General features: G+C 37.0%; 1 protein-coding gene across 1 annotated transcript; it reads left to right on the top strand.

The window, feature by feature from the left end:
* The first annotated feature begins 1,595 nt into the window (after positions 1–1,595).
* LOC136208447 (heavy metal-associated isoprenylated plant protein 6-like) lies at positions 1,596–3,387 on the top strand. The gene is made up of 4 exons (XM_065999317.1): positions 1,596–1,853; positions 2,001–2,263; positions 2,356–2,434; positions 2,517–3,387. Exons 2-4 carry the CDS (start codon positions 2,096–2,098, stop codon positions 3,311–3,313), a joined length of 1,044 nt encoding a protein of 347 aa, XP_065855389.1. The 5' UTR covers positions 1,596–1,853; positions 2,001–2,095; the 3' UTR covers positions 3,314–3,387.
* The last annotated feature ends 12,214 nt before the right edge of the window (positions 3,388–15,601 follow it).

Raw genomic sequence — 15,601 nt, forward strand, 5'->3', positions numbered from 1 at the left:
TGAAACCGCCAAAGAACAAGAAGATTGTCGGTTGTAAATGGGTCTTCAAACGAAAAGATGGCATTCCGGGCGTTGAAGATGCTCGATACAAGGCACGATTGGTAGCCAAGGGCTATAGTCAGGTACAAGGAGTTGATTTTAATGTTGTTTTCTCTCATGTTGTTAAACATAGCTCTATTCGTGTTTTGCTTGCATTGGTTGCTATAAATGATTTGGAGTTGGAACAACTCGATGTCAAAACTGCCTTCTTACATGGAGAACTTGAGGAGAAAATCTATATGCAACAACCTGAAGGTTTTGAAATCGAAGGCAAAGAAGACCATGTTTGCTTTGCGGAAATCACTATATGGGTTAAAGCAGTCTCCTCGACAGTGGTATAAGCGGTTTGATTCCTTTATGATTGGGCATGGTTATTTTAGGAGCCAATATGATAGTTGTGTTTATTTCACAAAACTTCTAAATGGCTCATTTGTTTATTTGTTACTCTATGTTGATGATATGCTTATTGCTGCCAAGGATATGTCTGATATCAACAGATTGAAAGCAGAGCTGAGTAGTGAATTCGAGATGAAAGATTTGGGAGCTGCCAAGAAGATTCTTGGTATGGAGATCTATAGAGATAGAGCTGCAGGAACACTTTGTTTAACTCAGAGAAGTTTTGTTGAAAAAGTGTTGGAGCGATTTGGCATGAAAAATGCTAAACCTGTAAGTACTCCACTTGCTGCTCATTTCAGACTTTCTGCTGATATGTGTCCACAGTCGAAAAAGGATATTGAATATATGTCACATGTACCTTACTCTAGTGCGGTTGGTAGTATCATGTACGCGATGGTTTGTACTCGTCCTGACATTTCACATGCAGTCAGTGTAGTCAGTAGATATATGTCTAATCCTGGTAAAGATCATTGGAATGCTGTGAAATGGATTCTGAGATATTTAAGGGGTACTACTAATGCTTGTTTAAAATTTGGAAGGAGTGAGAATATGGTGGCAGGTTATGTTGATTCAGACTATGCAGGTGATCTTGACAGAAGAAGATCCATTACAGGTTATGTGTTTACTCTTGGTAGCAGTGCCATCAGTTGGAAAGCTACTTTACAGCCTACAGTTGCATTGTCCACTACAGAAGCAGAATATATGGCTGTAGTTGAAGCTGTAAAAGAAGCTATTTGGCTACGAGGCTTGGTTGGTCAGCTCATTTCAAATTCGCAGAAGATTATCGTTCACTGTGATAGCCAAAGTGCTATATATTTGACGAAGTACCATTTTATTCGAGATGTTATTTCTGAAGGAAATATTACAGTTAGTAAAATTGGTACTGCAGATAATCCAGCCGACATGATGACGAAGCCTCTTCCAACAACTAAGTTCAAGCATTGCTTGAACTTGATCGGTATTAGCAATAAGTGAGCTGGCCCGAAAGGGCATTACAGTGAAGGAAGACTTTTGGTAAAATTTCAAATCAAGGTGGAGATTTGTATGAATGTGATTTGAAATTCAACATTCAAATTAAATTGTGTTGAATTTTGAACACAAGCCATACAAATTTGTCAAAGTTCACACTAGTCTTTTTCCCTTTGTTCACATTAATTTTTGACTTTGATTTCTTCCATTCACATCCCAAAATTTTCTTATAAATACCATGCATTGGCATAGGTTTGTGCATCCTAGCAATTGATATTAGATTGCTAGTTTTGAGTGATATTCTCTAAGAGAGAATTGTGAGGTTTTGGGTGTATTGGGGTTAAGGGTTTTGAGTGTTATTTTCTCCATTCTTTTGTACCACTTTTGTCTCTCTAGTGGAATAATTTTCGGTCTCCTTCGCCCGTGGACTAGGCACACCGCCGAACCACGTAAATCCTTGTGTCATTTACTTTATTGTTCTTCTTTTATTTTGTTGTCAATTTATTTACCCAAATTAAATATTTCGTTCCGCTGCGGGGTTTTCCCTAACAGATTGATTTGGATTGCCAATTGAAATTTGTGATTTGTTGTTGAAGGTGTGGATTCGGCGAAGACGGATCGTCAATCGAACAAATTGACGGTGACCGGGGAGGTTGACCCTGAGAAAGTGAAAGCGAGGCTGGAAAAGAAAATGAAGAAGGAAGTAGAGATTGTATCTCCGCAGCCCAATAAAGACGGCGGTGGTGGTGGTGAGAAGAAACCGGGTGAGAAAACCTCTCAGAAGAAACCGGAGGTGAAGAAACGAGAGGAGAAAGCCGCCGAGAAGAAATCGGAGGTGAAGAAACCACCACCTAAAGAGGTATAATAATAATAATAAAATTAATTTAAATTCGTTCCTGATTAAGATGGAAGATTTGATTTAACTAATTTGGATTTAATTAATCTACCCAGATTACGGTGGTTTTGAAAATCAAAACTCATTGTGATGGTTGCATTACAAAAATGAAGAAGATCATCAGAACAATCAAAGGTAGATAAATTTTTAGAATATTTTAATCTCTGCGATTATACAAATATTTTTTCAAATTATAACTGACGTTACCGATTAACAGGAGTTGAGAGCGTCGCAGTCGATGACGGAAAGGATCTGGTAACGGTGAAGGGGACAATGGAAGTTAAGGACCTCGTGCCTTACCTGTCGGAGAAGCTCCTGAGGTCGGTTGAGGTCGTTCAGCCCAAGACAGACGAGGCCGTTCAGCCGAAGACAGACAAGGCCGTTCAGCCCAAGACAGACAAGGCAAAGAAAGCAGTCGGCGGCGACGGCGACGGCGACGGCGACGGCGACGGAGGAGGTGAGAAAAAGAACGATGGTGAGAAAGTAGATGGAGGAGTCGAGAAAAAGAACGATGGTGAGAAAGTAGACGGAGGAGTCGAGAAAAAGAATGATGCTAAGAAAGTAGACGGAGGAGGCGAGAAAAAGAAGGATGATAATATAGAAGGCGCCAAAGCCGGCGAGAAAAAGAGTGATGGTGAGAAAGATCAAGCCGGAGCAGGAGAGAAAAAGAATGATGATAAGAAAGGCGATGAAGCACGAGAAGAAGCAAAGGTGAAGAACAAAGAAGCTCTAGCTCCGGCTCCGGCGACGGCAGCTAGTGGTTACGGTGGTGCTATGGCGGAGGTAATAAATAAGATGGAAAATTATCCGGCATATGTTCCACAACATCCGCAACACGGTTATGGATATAACCCGATAAATCAAGGTTACCAAATTCCGGTGTACAATTATAGATACATACAACAAGGGTATGGGCAATATGGGTATTATATTGAACCACCGTCCAACCATCCACCAGTGAATCCAGCAGAAATGTTCAGTGACGATAATCCCCATGCTTGTTCCATCATGTAAAACAACCACGAAAATGATTATATTTTTGTAAATTAAATCCATCTCTTGTAAATATAGGTAATGCTGCTTATAAAGAGTTGTGATCCTATTATATATGTTTATCACTGTCCAAGCTGAGAAATTTTATTATATACTCAGTTTTTTGTTTAATCGATTGCAACATCGTAATTTGGTACTCATTTTATATGTTTTTTCAGTTAAAATATACGGCCCATAGACCCCCATATTTTGCCCATCTGAAGAAATAGTGTCTTTAGGGATGATTTACAGGTTTAATATTTAAAATACTTACCAATTTAATTAGGTCTATCAAAATAAATATGAAGTTTTTGGGTCTATTAAAAAAAAAAAAAAAAACTTCCATTTCCCTCTCTTCTCTTCTCTTCTCTTCTCTTCTCTTCTCTTCCTATGTGTCAAAGGCCCTGTTTGGCAAAGAGCGTTTTGGGATAAAAAGAGCGTTTTTGACCAACTTTAGCGGTTTGATCACTGAAACCGCTGATTGGAGTGTTTGGTGGAGAGAGGTTTGGAAGAGCGTTTTGGAATGAAAACGCTAATTTTGAAAAAGCTCATTTTAGGAGCTTTTTCAATTAGCGTTTTGGGATATTAAAATTAATGGACTTTTTTGACCCCAATAAATAGACTCTCTCTTCTCCTGCGCCAAAATTAATGCCCTTATTTGTCTTTGCACAAACCGCTATTATCAATCAGCTAATTTTTACCAAACAGGTCTAACAAACAGCTAATCAAATCAGCTAGTCAAATCAGCTAATATAATCAGCTAACAGCTAATGTAATCAGCTAACAGCTAATTCCCAAATAGGGCCAAAGTCTTCTGTTTTGTTGATCTACTACAAGGAGGATAAATGAAGTTTGTCTTCCTTTTTCCTCCTTCTACCGGGTTAGGTTTCTATATTTTTGTTATTATTGTTTTTGTTTTGTCTGTATCATTTTTTTGATTAAAGATTGGTTACCGAGGAAAGCGACGGACATCCCAGCCAGGCTGGCACCCCCGCGCAAGACCCCGAACCCCTTTATTAAAAGCATAACGCAAAAAGGAAGAAAAGAATAAAGAACAAAGAATTAATCAAATACAGGAATTAAGAAAAGCGATAATTAGCGCCTCCCCTAACATCCCTAAGGTGAACTGAACTGCAAAAGCTTGGCACCGAGTCCCACCATTGAAAACCTGTCATTGTCCGGCCAAAATTTGCAAGAGTGTCTGCCACAGCATTCCCCTCTCTGAAGACGTGAGAAACAACCACTCGAATAGACTGCATAAGGCTGATGCACTTCAGCCAGTCCTGTTTAATCACCCACGGGACATCACTAGACTTGGATCGGAAAACATGAACGATAAAGGTGGAGTCACTCTCCAGCCAAACATTACCCCAGCCTCGATCAATAGCCAGACGCACGACTCTAATAGCTGCTGTTAGTTCCGCAAGATAAGCAAACTGGCAATCTAGCGAAAAAGCAAAACCACCCAACCAACTACCAGAAGAAGATCTGATCACACCACCGCAGCCAGCACTGCCCCTCGCAACCGAGGCATCTGTGTTGATCTTGATCCAATGCTCGGGCGGCCTCTGCCAGCAGACCGTAATGATCCGAGGAGCACAAGGAAAGCGCCTTACAGCGCCCAGCTTAGAAAGAATATGGAGTTCAACAGCAGAGTTCCAAACGTGACCCCCTACCAAACCCGAGGAGTCTTTAATGCCTCGCCATATCCGTCTTAAGGCTATCGAGACGCAAGAGGATTCACCCTCAAAAATAATTTGATTGCGAGTAAACCAGATAGCCCAAACACTGCTAACCATCGCAGCAGCCCAAAGCTCTGAAATCTGAGAACTAAAGCGGAACTGAGCAGCAGATTCAATCAATTCCCGAACCGTAGGAAGCCGACGGCCAAACAGCGAGGAAACGCCTTTCCAAATTTCCTGTGCAAACCGATAGCTAATGAAGATATGACTCACAGACTCGTTATCTAATTGACACAAGGGGCAGCGAGAAACAAGCACACAGCCCCGCTTCCTGAGTTGATCAAAAGTAGGTAAATAACCGAGCACCGCCCGCCAGCAAGTTAGCGAGTGAGCCGGGGGAATTGACGCACGCCAAATGAAGCGAGACCAATTTTTAACATCTGTCTGCGGGCGCAACCATGCATAGAAGAGTTTAACAGACAATACACCACCTACCGCCGGCTTCCAGACACAGATATCAGCACCGTCAGTCCCACGATCAACCACCCGAATTCTGATCTGAACATCCTCATCCAAGTCTGGCAAATTCCAATAATTACCATGGAAATAATCATCCACCAATTCATTCCGACCCCTACGCTGACTGGGAGATAAACCCACTTGATCAGCCACCGAGGGCTCAATCCAAGCGTCAAACCAGAAACTAAGACTCGAGGGAGAGCCAATCCACCAGAAACAATGGTCCCGACTGACGGCATAGACCGATCTAATAGACGTCCAAATTGACGAATTAAAAATCCAGCTACGAGGCTTCCCCGACCTGCTGATAAATCTAGATCTTAACACTCGGAAGCACAGCGATTTATCCTGAAGCAAGCCCCAAGCTAATTTGCCCATGAGAGCTCTGTTCAATGTTATTAGCTCTTTAGTCCCAAGACCTCCTTCTGCAAGCTTTTGGCAGCAAAGCCGCCAGGGAACAGAGACCAATTTCCTAGCAGAAATAGATCCAGTCCAAACAAAATTTCTCATACAGCATCTCAATCTAGCAATTAAAGCGGCATGCCATTTATACACAATAAAGGAATGCATAAAACTACCAGTAATTACCGAGTTCACTAAGGCCACCCTCCCAGCCATGGATAAGCAACTGCCTTTCCATCTACTAAACTTCGCCACGATGTTGTCCGCCAAGCCAGAAAGCTGTCTGGTTTTAGGGGCGCCATAGAAAAGCGGAACCCCAAGGTATCAAAAGGGGATAGAGCCTCTATTTATTCCCATGATATCTGCTAAAAGGTTCCCGCGCCTAGGAGAAATCGAAGGGCTCAGAAACAGCTCAGATTTGTGCCAATTCACTTTCTGACCCGATATGGAACCATAGATTTCGAAAATACTATTGAGTCTGTGCATATTACGGCTGGTGGCCTTGCAAAACAAAAGGATGTCATCTGCATATAACAAGTGGGTCGGGAAAGCCATTGAGTTTGTATAGAGCATCGGATCCAATAGCCCATTCTCACTCAAGGAGAGAATCCAGCGACTGAGGAAGTCTTCAGCAAGCCCAAAGAGGATTGGTGCCAAAGGGTCCCCTTGTCTGACACCCCTAGAGCAACTAAAGTAGCCACTGACAGAACCATTGTTTAAGATGGAAATACGAGCGGCTGACAAAATATTTAGAATCCAATCCCGGAATTGGAGAGAGAAACCAAAGGCTTCCAGAACATTAAGCATGAAATTCCAGTCCAGGGTGTCAAACGCCTTCCGGATGTCAACTTTAAGAGCCATGTTACCACCAAAGCACCTTTTACGAAGAGAATTTGTTCCTTCAGAGGCCAAAGCAATACACTGATGAATGCTCCTGCCAGGAATGAAGCCAAATTGATTGTCAGATACGATCCGAGCAGCAACCGCAACTAGCCTGTCAGCCAAAATTTTAGCAATAATTTTGTAGCTGAAATTACTCATTGCTATGGGCCTGAATTGATCAAGTGAGAGAGCTCCCTCCACCTTAGGGATAAGGGTCATGATACTAGAACATAAGCCCAGAAAAATGTTACCAGTAAGGAAAAAGCTTCTGACCATTTCGTAGACATCCACTCCTACAATCTCCCAGAAGGTCTGAAAGAAAATGCCAGTGAATCCATCAGGACCAGGGGAACTGCTACCATCCATGGCGAAGATGGCTTTTTTAACCTCCAGATAGTCCGGACAGTGGGTCAGATCAGTATTTTCATCCTCACTAACCAGCTTGGGAATAATTTCATGAACAATATTTAAGTTACTCGGCATAAGTGAGTCATTTTTGAACAGAGATTCATAAAAAGTGGCGATATGCAAGCCAATTTGATGAGGGTCAGTGACGACCTCATTGTCGATCCGCAATGCAGAGATGCCTGCTGAAGCTGAGCGAATTGATGCCACACGGTGGAAAAAGGAGCTATTCCTATCCCCATCCTTCAACCAGTTAATACGGCTTTTCTCCCGGAGATAGGTTGCTTTCCTTCTAAGTAAATCATCCAGGTCTGCGTGAGTAACCAGCTCTGCCTGCTGGAGCTCAGTCGAATGCCCCTGTTCCGCAATCTCCCGCTGAATCTGACTAAGTTTATCCTCAGCCGAGACAATATCCCTGTTAAAATCGCCGATTATCTCCCTGTTCCACCGACGAAGGATAGGGCACAGCCTCTTTAGTTTATCTCCCAAGAGCTGCATAGGAGGAAGAGCCGGGTGCTCTGCTGACCAAAATTGCCTGATAAGCTCCCGAAGCCCAGAGTGGAGCGTCCACATGGCTTGAAATCTGAAGCGCGCGGGGCGCCGAGGATCTTTAAAACAGCTGAAAAGGAGCGGACTATGATCCGAGTGGTGCCTAGGAAGGGCAACACAGGAGAAACAGTTCCAGAATTCTGCAAAATCTGAAGAAAGCAACACTCTATCCAGGCGACACTCTACTCTAGCCTGACCATTCCGGCCGTTAGACCAGGTGAAAAAAGGCTCCACTAGCCTGACAATCGATCAAAGAGCCCTCATCGATGAAGTTAGCAAAGTCTCTGCACGGCCTAGAGTTCGGAGCCCTGCCAGTTTTCTCATGAGCACCCAATACTGAGTTAAAATCCCCAATGAGAACCCATTGCCCAGGTCGTCTATTCATCTGACCAATAATGTCTTCAAACATTATAACCCTGCGGTTAGACCAAACACTTCCATAAACAATGCAAATATAAGAAGCTAAATTCTGAATATGTAACAAGATGTACTGCTCATGTCGATTTACAACCAAAGCAGACTGAAGACGAGAGCTGCCCAGAACCCAAAGTGAGGGAAGACTGTGACAATTAACGGCGATTAACGTGAAACCAAGGCTAGTCCAAAAGCTTCCAGGGACCGAGTCAAAATCAACCATCGGTTCCGCAAGACAGAGGATATCAGGTTTATTTATTGAACATAAATTAAAGAGGAAATTTTGGGTATCTCTATTCAAAATACCCCTGCAATTCCAGTACAGCACAATCATCTAAATCTTACTAGAGGTTTGCTGGCTCGTTTGGAACGAGATGGAAGGTTCTCTGTATTAGCCATTATTCGTTCCCTGCGCTTCTTCTTCTTCCCCACTGTACTCCAGCTACTCTCCTCATCCTCAGCCTCTGCCAAGTCTGCCCAAGTCTTGGAGCCCGAAGACTTACAATCAGAGCCCGAGTCTGAACCCTGTATTTGATCAGAGCCTTTATCTGAGCCTTTTGATTGTTGATCCGAAACTTGATCAGAACCCTGTGATTGCTGCCCCGAACCTTGTTCAGAATCATTTTCTGAATCCTGTAATTATTGATCAGAGCCTTCATCAGAACCTTGATCAATACCTTGATCCGAATCCTGCATTTGAAGATCAGAACTCTGGATTTGCTGATCTATATTATGCATTCCAGGAGATGGAGGTCGATCAAACTCCTCCAGAAAACCCTCTTGCTTCTGCGGGATGCCTTGCATCAATTCCCTCTCCTGTAAATTGACTGTTAATTCCTCCGAATTACGAGCCAGCTCATTCACAATTCTCCTAGTGACCTGCTGAACCGTAACCATGGCACCCGTCTGCTGCCGCGGAGCCTTTTTAACCTGCTTGTCCTGAGCAATTTCCTTTCGAGTCTCCCTGTCAGAAGTTTTTTTGCTCTCCACGGGCTTTATGTTTTTACGACAATCATAGGACATATGCCCTATATTTGAACAGACTTTGCAAAAACTCGGCAACCGTTCATATATGACGTCAATCCAGATTTGTTTACCCGCCCTTTCAATGCTAAGCTTTACCGGGAGCTCTGTGTTTAGGTCCACATCAATTAATAAACGAGCGAAATGCCCGAAATCACCATCAGTAGTAGCCTTATCCAGACGTATCAGCCCTCCAATACCAGTAGCAATGTCAGACAAAATCTGGGGATCCCAGTATTCCCAGGGTAACGAGTACAAACGCACCCATACCTGAGCATTAGTTGATTTTTCCGCATAAGGATCGAAATCCGGTACCTAGGGTTGTAAACGAAACGTACCTGGTTTAACATTGATAGTTCCTTTCCCGAGAGCTTGATTCCTGGCCTCCTGAGACCTTAGCATGACATGAAAAAATCCCCGACCAATTGAGATCAGCCTCCATTCCTCCCTCAATCCCCAGATAGCCTGCAAAGACTCCTTAAGCTTTCCAACTTTCCATGGAGCATCTCCTTTGCTCAGAATAAGCCGCCCAATAAGCGAGAAAGAACATAGCAAAGCCCTCTTATCGTATGCTTCCTGTGAGATTCGAACAGATTTCAAGCCTCCTATCTCTGAGACTGTAGCAGAAGACGACGGCATGTCAGTCAGTTTACTAGTAACCACCCGCGCATAAGAACGCCCACCATTGGAGCTGTCGGGTGTTTTTGCGTTTCCGTTACCGAAGGATTCGGAGCAAATCTCACTTTTGGATTGAAGAGAACTCCAATACTGTAGAAGTTATCAAGGTAATCATCGGCGACTGGTGGGGTCATAGCCATGATCGGCGGTGAAGATCGCGTTGACGGCGGCGGCTAGGTCATCTCTCAATGTCAAAATTGTTAGATTTCTTGAAATTGTCAAAATTGTCTGTATCATATATTTTATCGGATCTTCTTTATCCGTTTGAATTGTATCTGCTTTCTATTATTCTGTCGTTTATACCTTTCTCGGATTTAGCAAGAGCGGAAACAGTTTATCTTATCCGTGGATCAATAAATCTGCGTGGTTGCAACAAAAAAGGACTCGGATCCGAATGTTCAGAATGGCCTAAAGGATGAAATTTGGATTGCAGATGCTTTTCTACAGATTTCGATTTACGAAAAATATATGGTATATTGTTGTTTGATGTTTTTTATACCTTTTATGGTTTTATTTGCTCTTTATAGTCTTTTTTATTCCTTCGTGGATCTTATATTGGCTTTAGCCTTTACTTGTGTGAAGTTTTATTCTTTGTATTTTGCTTGTTGTACTTCTTCTATCATGTAATGAAAATACAAGCATTTCTCTCAAAAAAAAAAAATTAAAATAAAATAATATCAATATTAGATTTAACGTTTACATTTTTTTATCAATTTAGATCTCGATAACATGACGTGAGATGTTATTAATTTTATTTAAGTTATTTTGTGGAGAGACAAATCATAACTTAATAGGATAATATTAATGAGAATTTAATAGAATAATATTAATGAGTTTTATATTCTGTTATCAAGGTCTAATGTTGTCACACCCGACCCTAAACAACATCGGGTATGAAAGAAAGATAGGATAACGAACGCCTAACAGTCTAAAAGCCAAACATATTTTCTAAGATAAAAATATATTTGGACTACCTAAAGTTTATTTAATTATTTGGCTTGAACTCGATAATTCTATCAAGCTTCATACGTATCTTGAACGTATTTTAATCTTTAAATAGGGAATCAAAATCACGTAGTTCTACCTATTTTAAGTAGTTCTCTTAATTTATTAATTCGTTGATGCAATTAATAGACTCACTTTATTTCTATATAGTTTTGTTTAATCGCTACTACTATTCACAATATATTTAGTATCCTGATCTACGATTTCAACTCGTCAATTTTTAACAGGTTAGAAACTTAATGTAATTTCCTAATAACTTAACTTAATTTCGAAATAAATAAAAAACGCTTATGTAGACCATCGTAAATTTATTTATTATTTATTTAATATATACGTGAATACTTTATCGATTCAACAGTACGAAACTTTAAATTTAAAAAAAAAATCACCTTATCAAATCACAAATAAATATCAATATCTTTATATCAGCATTTTATCAAAACAACTTGTAACCAATCAAATGTTTTATCAAACCAATTCGTAATCAATCAAACGTTTCATCAAACCAAATACGTAATCAAATAAACGCTTTATCAAACCAAACTCGTAATCAATCAAACTCGTAATTAATCAAACGTAAAACCTTATATCAAAATCAATTCATAACCGAAAACATAAAACCTTATATCCATTCTAGAGTTTCTCCCCTTATGTATCAATCCATAACCACACATATCAAGAATCACATAGTCGAGACGTCCTTTTCACCTTGCCTAATCCCGTATTGGTCTTACCCCACACTTCGCTACCAATACCCGACTAGGTCTTTACACTGTGTACACAGATCATGTCCTTCACTGAACATGGTCTTCAAATATCAAAACCACTAGTCCGGATTACTCTAGATTGATATAAAAATCATAACGTGCTGAAATTTCCTTTTACAATTAAATTCCAAACTATTTCATAACCATAAACCATTTGGCTTCAATTAGCTTCACAATTATTCTTTTGCAAATATAACCACAATTATTCAAATATTCTCTTGAAGTTACTCAAAATAGTTTACAATCAAAATACAAAATCATTTAAAATCAAATACTCTTTTAATATAACTAAAATTGTCAAAATTCATATTCACAATATTGTATCGATTTAATATCGTTTAAACTCTATTTAACAAATATAGATATTAATCCTTCTATTTTATAACTTATTTTAAGTCGATAATTTAAAGTCACTTAAATATTAATCAAATAACTTAAAACTAAATTTTAAACCAAACACTTTTATCGAATTATTCTCGTTTGTCACCGAAATTGTAACGTGTAAACTAAACTGATATCGTTAACTCCGACCATAGGTTCAGTTAGACTCGTGACACTGCTACGGGTCTATCCGTGCAAATTTTATATTCCAAATGCTTGTACAAATTTTATATTAATACAATATAAAATAATCAACTATTTTTATTCAACAATTTTTATTGGTCTATTTTGATATCTAAGATAGTAATTTAAATCGACGTTGTTAATTTGGACACCGATATATCTCTAAACTCGTGGCGCTGCTAAAAGCCTATCAATATCGAATTAAATTTCACTTCAATAAACCTAAAGGACAATTATCTAAATTTTATATTTTTATTAGTATCTCATAAACCTGATAAATTACTGATTTTAACCCTGTTAAAATTCGACGAAACTACCGGAACTAAACTTACATAAAATCATATCTAAAACATTTTAAAAATAATTTAGATCTAAAATAAAGTTACCAAAATACAGTTACCGAAATGGCGTCGTTGGTCACCGTAAATTAATCGTATGATCCGTTGACAGCTGATCCGAAACGTCATCATCGATCACCACCGTAAATTACTCGATGTAATCCGTTAACAGCCAAAAATCATTTTTCCCCAAACCTCCCTCTTTTCCTTTTCATCTTTATATATTTTACATCAAATTGTATCTTTGATTTGTTAAGTTAAGTTGATCTCAAGTTTCATCTCTTCCCACCGAAAACTAAAAACTCTCTTTTTATCAACAACAGAACTAATTTATACACCATAGATAATTAATTTATAATACATGGTGTAATAATCTTTAGACAAGTGGTGTATACATATTTTACTTCTATAATTTTAATGACATGTGTTAAACACATGTTAACACTAATATTTTTACATATTTATATATAAAAATTATAAATTATTTAATTGTTTAAGTAATCATTCATGTTTGTTTGTGCTTGTGCTTGTTCACATATTGAATCAATATTAAATTTGTAAACTATTTATTTTGATCCTTTTTAATTTATAATTTTTATGGAACTTACCCAAAAATTTTAACATACACATAAAAACATTAAATTAAACCCGATAGTATATTTAGATTCATAATTAATTAATACTATAAAAATTATATTATAATCTATATCGAAGATTAGAATTTTAGACACGTACGTCACAAGTGTTTTGTTTAAAAAAATTTTAAACACAAATCTATATTTGAAATGTTATTTACGTGGAGTTTAAATTGATGTTTTTTTTTTTAAAAAAAAGATTGATATTTTAAAAAACAATCTTAGGCCTAGGTACTTTATCCTTTTTTATACATTTAAAATATTTTTTGTTATTTTATATTTATACATGGATAATTTTATCAAATTGATGTGAATTTAAATTATAAATTTAGTTTATAAAAATTTAAATTAATAAAAAATATATATGAAATATTCACTATATAATGTGAGTTATATTTTGTTGATACACATCTAACTTTCGGTAGGAAAAAACGAATTGCAAGCTTGTATTAATTTAATTTTTGAAGGTCGTAACTGTCGTGTTAATTTAGGAGAATAGAATACTGATAGAATGAATAATTGTATTCTTTGATGTATTATGATCGAATAGATACATTATTAAATACAGGTTAAAAAACCCTAGAGATGGAGATAGAAGAAAATTTTAAATAGCTATGAACTCTTGATATTTATCAAGAGGTTAATGAGTAATTATTTTATAAAAGTTTACTTCACAAAGAAAACTATAATATCTGCAGAGGTAATTAGTGAATTATCTAAAAAAATACAATGAATGTGAGGAAATATTGTACTATTTTAATCTTCAAAACTTACCTACTATATTTCTTTTTACCATTTTTCTGTTGTAATTAAATACCGAAAAAAATTATTTTTCAAAACAAAAATTTTTCTTATTCAATGCTATTTCCGTTTTATATTACATGTCTTTTTAGAGATTCTTTTTTGTTTCATATTACATGTCATTTTATATGATCAGTACACGTTAAGTCATCTTTTTTTTCTGCTATAAAACGTGGTTTTACAAAAATTTATTAGAATAATGGACTTATTATAGAATAAATAAATATTTGAATCAATAAATAAGGGACAACAATGTCTTGTTTTCAATATCCTTAATTTCTATACAACTCTCTAAAAAGATATGTAATATGAAACGGATAGAGTATTTTTTAACAAACAAACAGGATGTTAGTATATGTAACAAACTTTAACATAAATTATATATATATATAATTGATTTTGGTCCAAATTAGTATTATATCAAATTTACTCTTTACTGACAGTCTAGATTTAAAAAAAAATAATTACGGACACCTAACTGCCATTTTAGATTTTTTGCTGTTTGTCTATTTATGCCGAATATAACGGTTAAAAAAAATAAAAGGACTAAAAAGTTTATAGTTGCAAAAGATAGACACCTTATAATGTATTTTTCAAAATAGGAGGACTAAACATTGTGCAAATTTAACCTTAATGTTTCCAAATAAGATCAATTTTAGTCATGCAATATCAAAAAATTGAAAATATTAGTTTGATTATTATTTAGCCGTCACATCGGACCATCCAAACAAGTTTATCGATAAATTAAAACAGTTTTGTACATTTTTTGCTGGTTTTTTGTAACTATATTAATAACACAGTAAATTATTTTAGACAATTTGATTAAAAAATTGTGATTAACTTATAGGCAGTAGATTTAGTTTTTGCATTTTAACAGAATTTGTATTAGTAATACACTAAATATCTTAGACATAATTAATATTTAGAAGGGTTAAAGTGACAGTTAATAATAATTTTTACTTGTTCGTTATAATCTTACGTATCTAATCCTCATTTTATAATAATTTATTAAAAACTAATATTTTTAAAACTAATTTTTAATACATATTCTATTAAAAAAATTTAATCAATATTCACCTAATTTTATTTTTATTTATTTTAATATAATAATTTAAAAAATATATTTGTTGGTCAGTGGCTTCATGCCACTGCGAATCAAATTCCTACAATAAATGCTGGTTACGGCGCCTATAACACCGTAATCGGTAATTAAAATAAGAAAAAAAAAACCATTACGGTGTTTAGTGCACCATAATGATAAATTTTTTTAACCATAACATGTAAACAACCCCATTTAAAGAAATATTTTCTAACCAATTCTATGTTGAGAATAATTTGTTCAAATGGTACGAAATTGAGGTTTAACACTAGACAAAAGGTTTAAACACCAAATAAATGTTAGAAATCTGGGATAACAAACAGAATCTAGGGATATTCTTTGCTCGTGTTATGACATTAGGGGTAATTATACTGTGGAGAAATTATACTGTGTGCCTGACACACCGTCTCAAAATTTGATGTGGTGTGTGATAGCCAATGAAATTGAAATGATAATTAAATTTCTTTAATAATTAAAAACCATTAATTGACTTTTCTTATCTCTCCT

This window comes from Euphorbia lathyris, chromosome 10, assembly GCF_963576675.1.
Source record: "Euphorbia lathyris chromosome 10, ddEupLath1.1, whole genome shotgun sequence".
Classification (NCBI taxonomy): Eukaryota; Viridiplantae; Streptophyta; class Magnoliopsida; order Malpighiales; family Euphorbiaceae; genus Euphorbia; species Euphorbia lathyris.